At 38.8% G+C, this 13,439-nt stretch overlaps 1 protein-coding gene across 11 annotated transcripts in view; it reads right to left on the minus strand.

The window, feature by feature from the left end:
* Positions 1-13,439, minus strand: part of Abi2 (abl interactor 2) — a 130,287-nt gene that overhangs the window by 23,713 nt on the left and 93,135 nt on the right. For all 11 annotated transcript variants that reach the window (XM_023710006.1, XM_023710005.1, XM_023710009.1 and 8 more), the window contains one exon: positions 6,751-6,909. In XM_023710006.1, coding sequence (XP_023565774.1) covers positions 6,751-6,909 — 159 coding nt within the window. The remainder of the gene's footprint in view (positions 1-6,750; positions 6,910-13,439) is intronic.

A 13,439-nucleotide genomic window follows, 5' to 3' on the forward strand; every position in this document is an offset into this window, starting at 1 on the left:
GAAAATGTGGCCCAGTGATAAATGTGGGCCCAGTGATAAATGTGTGGTTAGCACAGCAAGGCCCTGGATTCAGTAGACACCAGCACCACCACCACCACTAATGGAGGAGGAGGAGGAGGAGGAGGAGGAGGAGGAACAACAACAACAACAAATTAAAAATTCAAAAAACATAATGAAGTTAATCTGAAAAGACAGATTCACACAGTGACTGGAATTTATAGATCTTAACCCGAATAGCAGTAGAACTACAGCCACATCAACTTCCCATGCATAACCTTTCTGGTCATTTATACAGTCCCCTGAAGCATAGCCACTGAGGCATGTTGTTTCAATGTCCCATTCCAAAAATTCTGAAAATTAAATTAGGCTCTTATATCTTACTTTAACACCTATGTAAGTACTGTAAGAATTAGATAAACATTGTAATACTATTCCTAAAATCACTAAAGAATCAACTTCAGGGGTCATATATTAAATTTGTGGGGGAAAATTTTTGTGATAGCCCACTGAAGGTTCTTGCATTTTACATCCCAAGAAGGCAAATAAATACTTCAAGAATGAAGTATTTGCTAAAAATATATCGTAATTTACAACAAAGGGGATTTTTAAATGAACTTAAGGGGGCTGGTGAGATAGTTCAGTGGTCTAAAGCACCTACTTATGCAAGCTTAGGCAAGCACAGGGACTGCGGCTCAGTCACCCACACCACATGCACCAGCCCTGCCCCAAGGGAGGGTTGAACTGGCCAGGGTGAGTCTGCGCATGGTGACAAAAGCCTACAATCCCAGCACTGGGGAGGCTGAAACAGGAGGATCACTAAGAGTTCAGGCTGAGTAGTGAGACCAGAAATAACCAAATACATTCAAAAAAATCAAATTAAATTTAACTAAATAAAAAATACAAATGAACTTAGGTAATAAGTTAGAGGATCTTTTCTGGAGGCGTTAAAAGAGATTGTGATCAACAAATAACAGTCTCATAATCTCAAGTTTTAAAGAACTAGGTATTTTTGTTATTCTTTCTCAAATAAGACAAAGATCATGATAGGGATATTACAACAAGAAAAACTAGAAAATTAAAACACACAGTTTAAAGTATGATTTGTGTTTAACAGACAATCTAAAGGGGTCTATCAGGTTTACATGGCCATTGAGACTAAAACTTTTGGTTGTTGTCTGGCTTTTTTTTGGACTTCCCTAAAGTAAATATTCCCTAACAGACTCTAAAGACCGCCTGCCAAGGGGCCGGGGAGATGGCTCAGTAGAATAAGTGCTTGCCTGGTAAGCGCAAGGGTCTGAGTTCAATCCCCGGTTCCGTAAATAAATAATTAAGACCACCTGCAACAGGACTCAAAAGTATCCCTTTTCCTACTCTTCTTAACTATATTTTACTAAAACCTTATCACATCCCTGTATTATCCTGGGAGCCTCCCCTGTCACTGTAACCTAACTCATCACTTAGGGACTATGATGTGGCTTTTACTTTGAAGCACACCATCACAGCATTTGGGTTTTTTATTGTTTCTTTTAATATCATCCAGGGATTAACCCTGACATTTCCTCTGTCAACAGCACAAATGTTCAGAACTCCCCTCACTCATCAAACTTTAGACACATTCCTTGGAACCAACATTCTATCTTATGAATTGGTTTTTTAAAAGCCTCCATTATAAGAAATTGACCAATAAAATGCAGGCTGCTTTTTACTAAAGGTCCTTATATTTAATGCCTCATCATCACTGAAGCCTTATCAAAATATTATATATATATATTATATATCTGACTTTTCAGCTCATTTCTTTACAAGCATGCATCTATGGCCAGGCTCCAAACGCAAAATACAGGCTCACAAAATGCATTCTTGGCATTGTTTTGTTAAATAAGAATTTCTTTTCTTTTTTTTAAAGGTCTGGAAAAGGAGAGTACACTTATTTCTAAGAAAAAGACAGCTTGGAAAACAACATATACTTTAGAAAGTTTAACAGTATAAAATGTTCAGTAAGTGTGTAAGGTGGGCCAGAGAGATGGCTCAGTAGAATAAGCGCTCCCCTGGCAAGTGCAAGAGCCTGAGTTCAATCCCCAGTTCCACCAAAAAAAAAGAAAAGAAAGTGTGTAAGAGCCTGCAAAATAGCTCAACGAACTAAATGCCTACTTAGGCAAGCACAGGAACCAGGGTTCGATCCCTAGCACCACATATTGCACTGGCCTTGCACCCAGGTTCACCAATCTGGCCACCAAGATCACGTGGTAGTGTACGCCTGTAATCCCAGCAGTGGTGAGGCTGAAAACAGGAGGATCACTAGGGTACGAGGTATGGAGTGCAACCCTGTACAAATAAAATCTGAACCTTTCCAACTAATGCTAGAGAACAAGGAAGGAAAAGGATGAACAGTTTGGTCTGCCTTTGCTGTGTACAAGAAGAGAGTGTAAGAAGTTGGGTGAGCTCTTTCCCATCCTGTGCTACGGAAACCCAGACATCAGGAGGGTGACATCTTTGACACTGAGAAAGAGATATGCCAGATTTCAGGACAGCAGATCAGAAAGTGGTACACTCACAGATTTTAGCAAAAATCAAAGCTGTTCCTTAGCTTCGGGGCTACCTGCAATCTGTTTTTGCTCTGACAAATGGAATTTATCCTCATAAATTAGTGTTCTAAATTTCTTACTAAGAACCTAATTAAATAACTGATACATTAAAAAAAAATGGTATGGTATGGTTACTTAGGGTTCTCCAGAGATGGAGGGGTATTGGATACAGCAATTAGCTCACTGTTCATGAAGTCCAAGAATCCCATGACAAGGCATCTGAGAAGTGACCCTGTGGTGGACAGGGAGGAGGTGGAGGCTAATGTGCTCTGGAGAAAGAAAATACCACATGTCTTTACCATGTATGTGGGGTTTTAAAATGGGAATCACATAGAAAAAAGAGAATGGTGATTTCCAGGGGGCCAGGAGGGATCGGAAAGTAAAAAGTGTTGGTCAAAGCAAACACACTGTAAATTATAATATAATTGAGTTCTGCAGAATTCAATGAAGTGTGAGGACTACAGTTAATAAAGCTGTATCATATACCTGGAATCTGGAAAAAGAGTAGGGCTTAAGAATATCTTCTTACCTCCCCACACACAAGAGGTAACAACATAAGGAAATGAAGATGTTAAGTACCATGACTGTGGTTCAATAAGAGTTTCAATTACTTATAAAAGCAAAAATAAACTCATTTTAAATACTGAAAAACAGGGAGCATTAAAGGATCAATAGGAGTAATATTAGAGTAATATAAGAATACATAATATTCTAAAGCAAATAAAATGAAGCTGTATCTAAAAGTCTTAGTAGAACACTGCTTCACAAAACACTGAATCTCACAAAAAGAGTTTTTCAAAGAAAAAGAACATGGTTGGGGCTAAAGGTGTGGCTCAGTGGTAGAATACCTGCCTAACCTGCAGATGGATCCAGGTTCAATCCCCAGAACTGCAGAAAAGCACACATGCATACACACATACACACACAAACTGGTTTAGTAAAAAGCATTCTGATTAACCAATTACAACTGTAATTACCCTCTTTAAAAAATTATCGAAGTCCTAAAGAAAGGCAAAATTTAATAGAGAAGGGTGCAGAAAAGTAAAACTCACAACTACACTGCCTCACACTAGACTGAAGGCCTCAAAATCCAAATTCATCTTACTTCCATGAGTGTGAAAAGTACTTCTGTTAAAATCATTCCATAAAGTAGAATATATTTCTACATTGGCAAATACCTTAACGTGTGTGGGTCAGATAACACAGGAAAGTACTGAATATGTGTTTAAACAGCCTTAATGTAAATTCTCCCTGGACTACTGTGGTGAGCACACGCAAAGCATGAATTAAGGCCTGATGTCATGATGGTACAGCTCGAGTCTCAAGCAGGTGACAGAAAAACAGCTCTCAGTGTCGTTATGGACCCAACCTATTTTGGACTGGCACCATTCTTTCAAATTCTCCCTAAGAATAAGGAGGGTATACAGGCCCACAAACAGTACTAGGGTAGACTCCAAGTCAGCCAAGGAGTAAGTCCATCTGCAGCAGAATTATGGAACAGGCTAGAATGTAAAATTTAAGACTAAAAAAATTCTCTCAAAAGTTGGGCTTGGGGGCTGGGGAGATGGCTCAGTGGAATAAGCGCTTCCCTGGCAAGCACAAGGGCCTGAGTTCAATCTCCAGTTCCGCAAAAAAAAAAAAAAAAGTTGGGCTTGTAATCCCAAGCTACTCAGGGGATGAGACAGGGGGAGCATTTAAGCCCTTGAGTTGGAGATTGAAAGAGACTCCATTTCAAAAACAATAAATGCATTTATGTACAAAATACCGCTTAAAAACATATGGGCTTAGAAAATATTTTTTAAAAGCAGAATGTCTGACCAGTGGCAAGCAGTTTAATCAAAATTTGGGCTAAATGAGTTTTTTAAAAGGAGATAGCCTAAAACATTAAGTGCAGTAAGAAAGGAGTAAAGGGTACATTTCAAAATAAGGCCACTGGGGGTGCTTGCGGGTTAGCTCAGTTGTTTAAAGCCCCTGCTTTGGCAAACGCAGTCAGGCACAGGGGACCGCGGTTTGATCCCCAGCTCCACAAGCTGCACAAGTCCCGCCCTTAAGGCAGCCTGAACTAGCCAAAAAAATCCTCCTACAATTTTACAGAGTGGGTCTACAGCTCAGTGGTAGAGCATTTGCCTAGCATGTGTGAGGCCCTGGGTTTGATCCCCAGCACTAGAAAAAATGATGGAACAAAAGCTTTATTTAACATCCTACAATTACTGAACAATATTCTTGGAATATAACTACTATCCATAAAAAGATCTCAGGCTCCTAATGTACTCAGCATTTCCCCACCAAAAAAGAAAACACCTGAGAGGGTAAGAGGAAAAGTTTGAAAAACTGAAGGTAAGTGAGACTTAGGTAAGTAAAAAACCTAAGATGAAATACCATCCTGACTTGGTTTCACCTGCAAAACACAATAGTACTTTGGTTCACAAACACTTTCATTTTAAGACAATTTGATTCAAAAAACAGATGTGCCCTTGGAACAACTGTGTTTTTCTCTGTCACCTCTGCATTGTGTGATAAGCATGACGATAGCCATCTTCCCCAGAATCATAGAATGAATTAAGTTCATAAACCAAGACAGCACAAGGCAAGATCACCAATCTGGCTTTGTTCATGAGTTACAAAAATCAAATAAAATGATACAAAAGCATTCTTTAAATTATAAATGTTCAGGTAAGGCCAGGAGTGGTGGCATACACCTATATCCCCTGCACTCAGGAGACTAAGGCAGGAGGATTGCTGCAAGTTCAAGGTCAGCCTGGGCTACAAAGTGAGTTCAAGGTCAGCCAGAACTACACAATAAAACAAAAAGACCAAAAATAAATAAATAAATGCTTATGTAAAAGAAAGATCAAATTTTTTTCTTTAGCAAGATTCCAAAGGACATAGCTAAAGTTTCATAGCCAGTAGCCACAGTAGGCTAATTTCAGCCCCATAAAAGTCAAATATGGGGGGCCAGGGAGATGGCTCAGTGGTATAAGCGCTTCCCTGGCAAACACAAGGGCCTAAGTTCAATTCCTGGTTCTGGGAAAAAAAAAAATATGGGGCCAGGGAGATGGCTCAGTAGAATAAGTGCTTCCCTGGCAAGCACAAGGGCCTGAGTTCAATCCCCGGTTCCGCAAAAAAAAAAAATAAATAAAAAAAAAAAAAAAAAAAAAGTCAAACATGGAATAGGCCAAACTATAAATCAGAGGTGACCACACAAAGGCTCTAGAGGCAAGATCACCAATCTTGCTTTGTATATGAATTACAAAAATCAAATGAAATGATACAGAAGTATTTTCTATAAATTATTAATGTTCATGTAAGGCTAAGAGTGATGGCACATACCTATAACCCCTGCATTCAGGAGGCTGCAAGTTTGAGGCCAGCCAAACTAACAGGCTCTTGGCAAAACTCTAAAAAGTATAGCATGGAATAAGCAAAATAATGAACGTGTATAGCATAAAATACATGTCAACGGGCTTGGGAGATAGCTCAGTAGAATAAGTGTTTGCCTGCCAAGCGCAGGGTCCTGAGTTCAATTCCTGTTACCACAAAAAAAAAGTACATGTCAGATTAGTTTCTCTGTATGAATGATGAAGCTATAATTTGTTACATCTGGGTCAATTTCTCTAAGGCCCAGTTTTTCCACCAGAAATTTTGTTTAAGAGCCAAATAAGGTAATGTAACTGACTAGCACAAAAGAGCTTCGGGCACACTCAATTTTCATTATCTGTAAACCACAGAACAGGATGTATCATTAAATAAAAAAGAAGTATTGCTCACCATAGTTCTCTGTGGTGTTTTTACTGGGGGAGGCATCTAGGATTCCAACTCAGGGCTTTGCCCATTCTGGACTATTACTCTGCAACTGATCTACCCTTCTATCTCCACAGTATTATTTTTAAAAGCACGTAACCAACAGCACATTCAAAAGGATTCTGCTTTAAAAAAGGATTCTGCTATTCTGCTCAGAAAAATTAACTTCTACAATTTTATAGGGAAATCATGAAATGATTTTTTAAGAACAGAGATGAAAGACACAATATTAAATGCAAGTATTCATTCATTCTGCCTCTTCAGCATTACCACCTACCATGTGCCAATTATTTGTCATTAAAGGGTTTTTTAACGAAAGATTTTTAAACAGATATATTACATAAAATGCAAAAGAAAAACTCACCTGGATTCTGGCTATAAAAAGGTCCACCATTCATCTGGCTCTGAAGGCTGGCTTGTGAGGTTACAGAGGGAGGGCGTCGGTAGGGCAGGGAGCCCCCTATGGTCGGGGGCATGTGGCGAGAGGCAGGCCTGTTCATACTGTAGAATTGAACAGGATGGCCTGGAGAGACACACAAAGAAAAGGTCTAAGATGAAGAAATGTATATGTGTACTACCCAAATCACAATAAAGTTATGAAAAATAACAGTATTTGGCCTAATGTTTTGCTATCTGAGAATCACCACAAAAGGAAAGGTATCAGCTGGTACTGCATTAAAATGAAAAAGCAGAAAGGTAAAAATAAAAGGAGGTGGAAGAAATGGGGAAAAGGAATTGAGATATGTTACAAACATGTATCAGTTCCCTACAATGAATGTCATCATTGTATACTGCAAACATGTATTGATAAAAATTAAAATTTAACAAAAAACAAGAAATAAATGAAAATGACTGAGTTTAGAAAAGTTAAATATCTAAATAGATAACTAGCTAACATTAGAGTTTTACCAATCGTTTATGGGGTTTCCAAAATCACCACGATTAATTAAAATTCCTGGCCTTTGCTATGGTTTGACTGTCCCCCAAATCTCTTTGCTGGAAAACTGCTCCCCAGATGACAGCAGGAAGCTGGGACTCTGAAGCAGTGACAACTGCTGTGTTTACAGGAAGAGAGTCAGTGCCTGAGTAGAGGGTGAACTCACTTGCCTGCGGTCTTCTCTCTCTCCTATGCTCACTACTCCTGCCCTGTAATGCCTTCCACACAGGACACAGGAAGAAAAGCCACCCCAGATAAAGAGATACATGGCTTTTGCCACTGCACTCCCCATCTTCCTACAGAAATAGCGAGGTTCAGTTTCATTCTGGCTGTCCTGCAGACTGAACTCAGGGTTGCCCTTGCTGACCTTGAATTTGTAATCCTCCTGTCTCAGCCTCCTAGAATGCTGAGATGACAGACTTGCCTCTGCAATATCAGATTATACAGAAGCCCAGAGAGAAGCAGATTTCTACCATTTATAAATTACTTTGCCTATAGTAGTCTGTAATAGCAGCATAAAATGAACTAAGACAATCCCTTTCCTGTAAAAAAAAAAAAAGCAGCCACTCAACACTGGAAACTAAACAAGGTCAGAATGACACTAAGAAAGGAAAAAGAAAACTGATACACAATCTTATTTAAAATAATAATAATATAATAATAATAGAAATAATACAATTAAGGTAGCAAAGAAATATGTCTAAAGGAAAACTATTTCAGCAAAGTCTGATGACATATTTCCAAATCAAATATATCTTTATCCAATAAAAAATACTCATCTCAAAAGTTAATTACTGGGGCTGGGGAGATGGCTCAGTAGAATAAGCACTTGCCTGGCAAGCACAAGGGTGTGAGTTCAATCCCCGGTTCCGCCAAAAAAAAAAAAAAAAAAAATCATTGTTTTTTTTTTTTTAAAAAAAAAGTTAATTATTGTCTTAAAATAAGTTTATGAAATCTATAACTACAAACAAGCTATAGTATGAATAGACACATACATTACTTCTAATGTCATGTCTGTACCTGTGCATACTCATCAATTTCACCCTATTTTGCTCTTCAGATTTCAACAGCTGATGCCAACTGCAAGCACTTCTTGAACCATACACTTTCCTAATACAATCCAGCTCCTAACTTCTTTATCCAAGGCAGTCACCCTTCAATGCACCCCCACTCATGGTCTTGCACAAACAAGGTAAACACTATAGCATTGACTCCCAGCCCTTTTTTCCTAAGTGTTAAGACAGGGTCTCACTAAATTGCAGACTGTCCTTGTACTTGAGATCCTCCTGCTTCAGCCTCCTTAGCAGCTGGGATTATGTGTATGTACCACCACAACTTGCCAGTTTCCAAATTGTACCTTCGCTTTACCTCTACTTGGCCCCATTTATCCTTAACCAGCTGAGGACCTGGTATAGGCAGAGCACCAAAACTCCCAAGTGAGAACATTCAGCAAACAAGAGACAGGCATGGAGAAGTGACAAGAGAGCTGAAGCAGAGGGGTTAAAAAAGGGAGGGTCTTTGAGAAGAGGGAGGAAACCCTCTGACAATCTGTTCTCTTACCTGCATTTACAGAACGGTCTATATTGCAACTGCACTGTGGGAACCCCATGAATGCATAAAAGCTGGGTCCACAAGGAGTCATACAAAGAATATTGCAAAAATATAGTGCTCAAAATTTACTATCACACTTACTCATTTTACATATGCATCAAAACTTTTTTTCCATAATTTTATTGACAAATAAATAGCAATGAGACCGTTTCAAATCAAATTGGTAGGACAGTTCCAATCATTAACACATTGCATACTGCCTTCCTAGTGGTTGTCTGTTGTACAAGATGCAGAAACGATATCCTATTTACAAACACTATTAGAACAAACCTCTCTATTCCTTGAATTAAGAGAATGTAGCTATATATCTATCCTAACCATTTTGAATACACAGATACAAAATGGACATTCATCTATATCCCCTTTTCTTGTTTAGTTTCATCATTTAAATATTATAGGTGTGTGAACTCAGCAAAATATTGCAAAATAGTCCAGTAGTCTGTAATAGTATTTGGTCTTCCACTTGACTGGCAATGTCAGAAGTTGTTGACCTGAGTCCCCTACAGCTCAACATAACAACATGGCTTTATTTCTTATACTTCATTTTTATACTTTTCTGCTGAATGGTTAAGACCAAGATAAAGCAAGACCTATGTAACAAGAGGTGTAGCTTTTGGATCTGAAAAGGTCAGTGAAATCCCCTCAGGATTTATCCTGAGACCCTGTACCTCAGACTGTAGATCCTTTGTCAGTGTCAGCCGTGTGGATGAGTCACGGCCATTGCTTGGCCAATGTGCTCTCTATGAAAGCCTGAGAGAATGTTTTCTCTCCATGTGACTCTTCTTAGGCACACTCTACATCACTGATCACTTTCCTCTTTGGCCCCATAATCTCCTTAATCAGAAAATTTGGGACACAACTGAGTTACATGATGTTACAGTAGAGGTTCTCATATGTCTTGAGTCTTAATTGACGTTGGAAGGCTAGGGCCAAAATGTTGGCTTTCCTTGTGGCCCTCCTTTTTCTCTAATTTTTGGTCTGCAAACTTAGGTTGTTAACCCTCCAGAAGAGAAGCTTACTGTTACTGCCATATAACCTAGACTGTTGAGCTTAACCTCACTATCTGTCTGAATATCAAACACCTTAGGTATAACATGGAACAGGTATTTTTCATAAAGTATTGATATGCTAAACTTTAAGTCTCTACAGAATAGGACAAAAAAAAAAAACTGCATTGAAACTTTCAACTCAACTCTGCTGCATAAAATCTGGAGTACTCAAGGTCACACCTAACCACTACCAACTAACTGAGCAGTCTCAGTAACCACGATAAAAGTTGGGCAGATGGACAAACCACATTTATCCATTTGAACCACTGGACAAGAGATGCAATGTTGGCCTTTAATAATTAAATCCAGAACGAATGAGGATCTTCAAGTTAAAAACATTTAGTGACTAATGCCATTATGAATTTAATACTTAAATTCTCATTTAAGTTAGAAATCTTCAATGACTCAAGGACAATGCATGAAACACTATTTGTAATATTAATACAGAATTTATCTTGTTTGGGGGTTTAAAAAGAAATCAATTCCCAGTACCACATGCTGTGCTGGTTCTGGGTGCACTTGCCAGCCACTGAAACCAGATGTGCACACCTTAATCCCAGCGCTGGGAAGGCTGAGACAGGAGGAGCACTAGAAGTCCAAGCTGCATAGTGAGACCCTGTACCAAATAAATACATAAATAAATAATTTTTTTAAATTAAAAAAAAAAACTTGTAGCAGGCCAGGGATATATAGCTCAGTGGTGTACAGTGTCTGCCTGGCAAACACAGGGTCCTGAATTCAATTCCCAGTACCAAAAAAAAGAGGGAGAAAAATAATTGTAGAATAGAGCCAGGGAAAGAAAACACAAATAAAAATTTATGACTATGGCTAAAAAGTTCTCACAAAATCACAATCCATACAAGAAAAAAAGACAAACTGGATTTAATGAAAAAACCAAGTTTCTGCTATTGGAAAGACACCATTAAGAATATGAACTAATCCACAAAATGGAAGAAAACATTGGCAATGCACATCATTGATAAAGAATTTGAAATATAAAAGAACTCAGTGATTAGGGAAAAAAAAAATTCTGAAAAAGATGGGGAATGCTCCCTGAGGCTGAGGCAGAACAGCAAACTTGAGTCCAGCCTAAGTAACCAAGCAGGATTCTATCTTAAAAATAAAAGAATAAAAAGGCTAAGGAGGGCCAGCCAGATAGCTCAGTGGACTAAAGCATCTGCTTAGGCAGAGCACAGTGGCTAAAAGTTCAATCCCCAGCATGCCGTACCAGCCCCTCCCCCGAGGCGTGCTGAGACGTTGACTGAGATTGGGCATGGTGACGCGTGCCTGTAATCCCAGCACCTGAAAGACTGAAAACAGGAGGATCCCTGAGTCCGATCTGTGTAGTGAGACCCTACAAACCCTGTAGACCCTGTACCAAATACATTCTTAAAAAGAGGACAGGGCTAAGGCACATGCCAGTACAAGACCTAGGGTCAATGCCCAGCTTAAAAAAAAAAAAAAGGATGAGGGGTTGGCTGCCACCCAACAAACATCACATCCCTACCAGGGTAGCTGAAGTTAAAAACAGAACTGAAGGGGCCAGGGAGATAGCTCAGTAGAATAAGTGCTTGCCTGGAAAGTGCAAGGGCCTGAGTTCAATCCCCGGTTCTGCAAAAAAAAAAACAAAAAAAAACACAGAACTCAAGGGACCAAGTGTTGATGCACCTAAGAGTCTCATACATTGCTGGCATAGGCACAAAATTTTACAGCCACTTTGGGAGACCACCTGGCAGTTTCTGCAAAAGTTCAACATTTGTTTATACTACAAGCTAGCAATCCTAGCACCTATATACTTACTCACATGAAATAAAACCTGTGTTCACAAAGAAACCTGTGAATTTTTACGGGGGTCTAAACTAAGGATGATCCAAATATCCTTCAACTGGCAAAGAAACAGATTCTGGTACATCATACAAAGGCACATTATACAGAAATAAAAGAAATAAAAGAATAAAATACATAAACATACAACATACATGGCTATACGTCCAACACCAGACCAAAATGTCAGACCCAAAACATTACATAGCATGCACTTGCATTTATATAACATCTACAAATGCAAGACTTGAAGGATTTTAAAGAAACAATCAAGGGGTTACCACATGCATGGCAAAGGACTGGCTAGAAGGGACACAATAGATGTTTCTGGGATAAGAAGCCCACCCTATGTCTCAACTGTGATGACAGTTATATGATTATATGCATCTGTCAAAACTCTAACATACACATATTAAAGAGGTGAGTTTTATTTTATATAAAACGCTATTTGGTGATTCAACTACAACTTTAAACCAGGTATGGTGGTGCACACCTGTAATCCCAGAACTCTGTAAGGCTGAGGCAGGAAGATAACATGTTCAACCCTAATGTGAGCAACTTAGCAACTTCATGAGAGCCTGTCTCAAATTTTAAAATGTGGTGGCATCTGCCTGTAATCCCAGCACCTGGAAGGCTGGAAGCATAAGGACTGTTTATGAGCCGGAGGAGCTACATAGTGAGGTCAAGGCCAGCCTGCACCACGCAGTAAGACCCTGTCTCAAAAAAATAAAACAAGAAAAATGGCTGGGAAAGTGGCTAAATATGGAAGCCCTGGGTTCAATCTCCTGCACCACAAAAGAAGCAACTGTATAAAATAGATTACACGTATATAAATTATGAAGATATTTATCTTGCTTTTTATTTTTAAAAACTACTCACCAAAATTATTTGCTCACATAACAAATATTTATTTGATGCTATGCAGTCATTAGTAGCAACTTCTGTAGGGCTCTGCCTTGCCCTGTGACTGACCAGCAGGAAATACAGAAGCTTGCAGATACCGAGTAAAGTAGTTTAGCTCAAGAAAGGGTCTCCACCGCTTTTCTGTTCACAGTTGTGACTGCGTTTTACGAGTGTAACTTGTTTTTAGACGACAATTGCATCTGTGACTTTACTACTAGCCCCCATGACAGTTTAGGTAAAGTCATCATCTCCTGCCGCAGGGCCCCTGGCAGTGTTCGCCCCTCCGTGCTTTTGGAAGCTACCGAGGTTCCTCCCACCTGTCTCTCAGCAAAGGGAAGCACATGGCCAGTCAGGTCACTCCTACCTACGTAGCTGCAGGATTTCATGTTGTTTTTACACACAATTATTTCAGGATAAAGCTGATTTTATTGCCAGGTTATTTTTTAAACATGTTTTAACTTCCACATGAACAAATTGTCCAACCAAAGTTTTTCATAAAATTAAACTTTTATTAAGGTCAAATTTGTCTCTTGCAATGATGTGATGAGTTGCCAAATAACAATTATTTTAAAATGTTTTGCTCAGATTTTTGTTTTATAATTAAAATATACATTCAGTGTATGTGGTTTTTTTGTTTTCTTTTTTGTTGTTTCAATGTAAGCCAGATACTTCTGTCATTTTATATGGCTTTTTACTGAGATTTTATATGTAAATTATAAAATGTTTCCC

The sequence above is a fragment of the Octodon degus genome, unplaced genomic scaffold (genome assembly GCF_000260255.1).
Source record: "Octodon degus isolate 3935 unplaced genomic scaffold, OctDeg1.0 scaffold00016, whole genome shotgun sequence".
Classification (NCBI taxonomy): Eukaryota; Metazoa; Chordata; class Mammalia; order Rodentia; family Octodontidae; genus Octodon; species Octodon degus.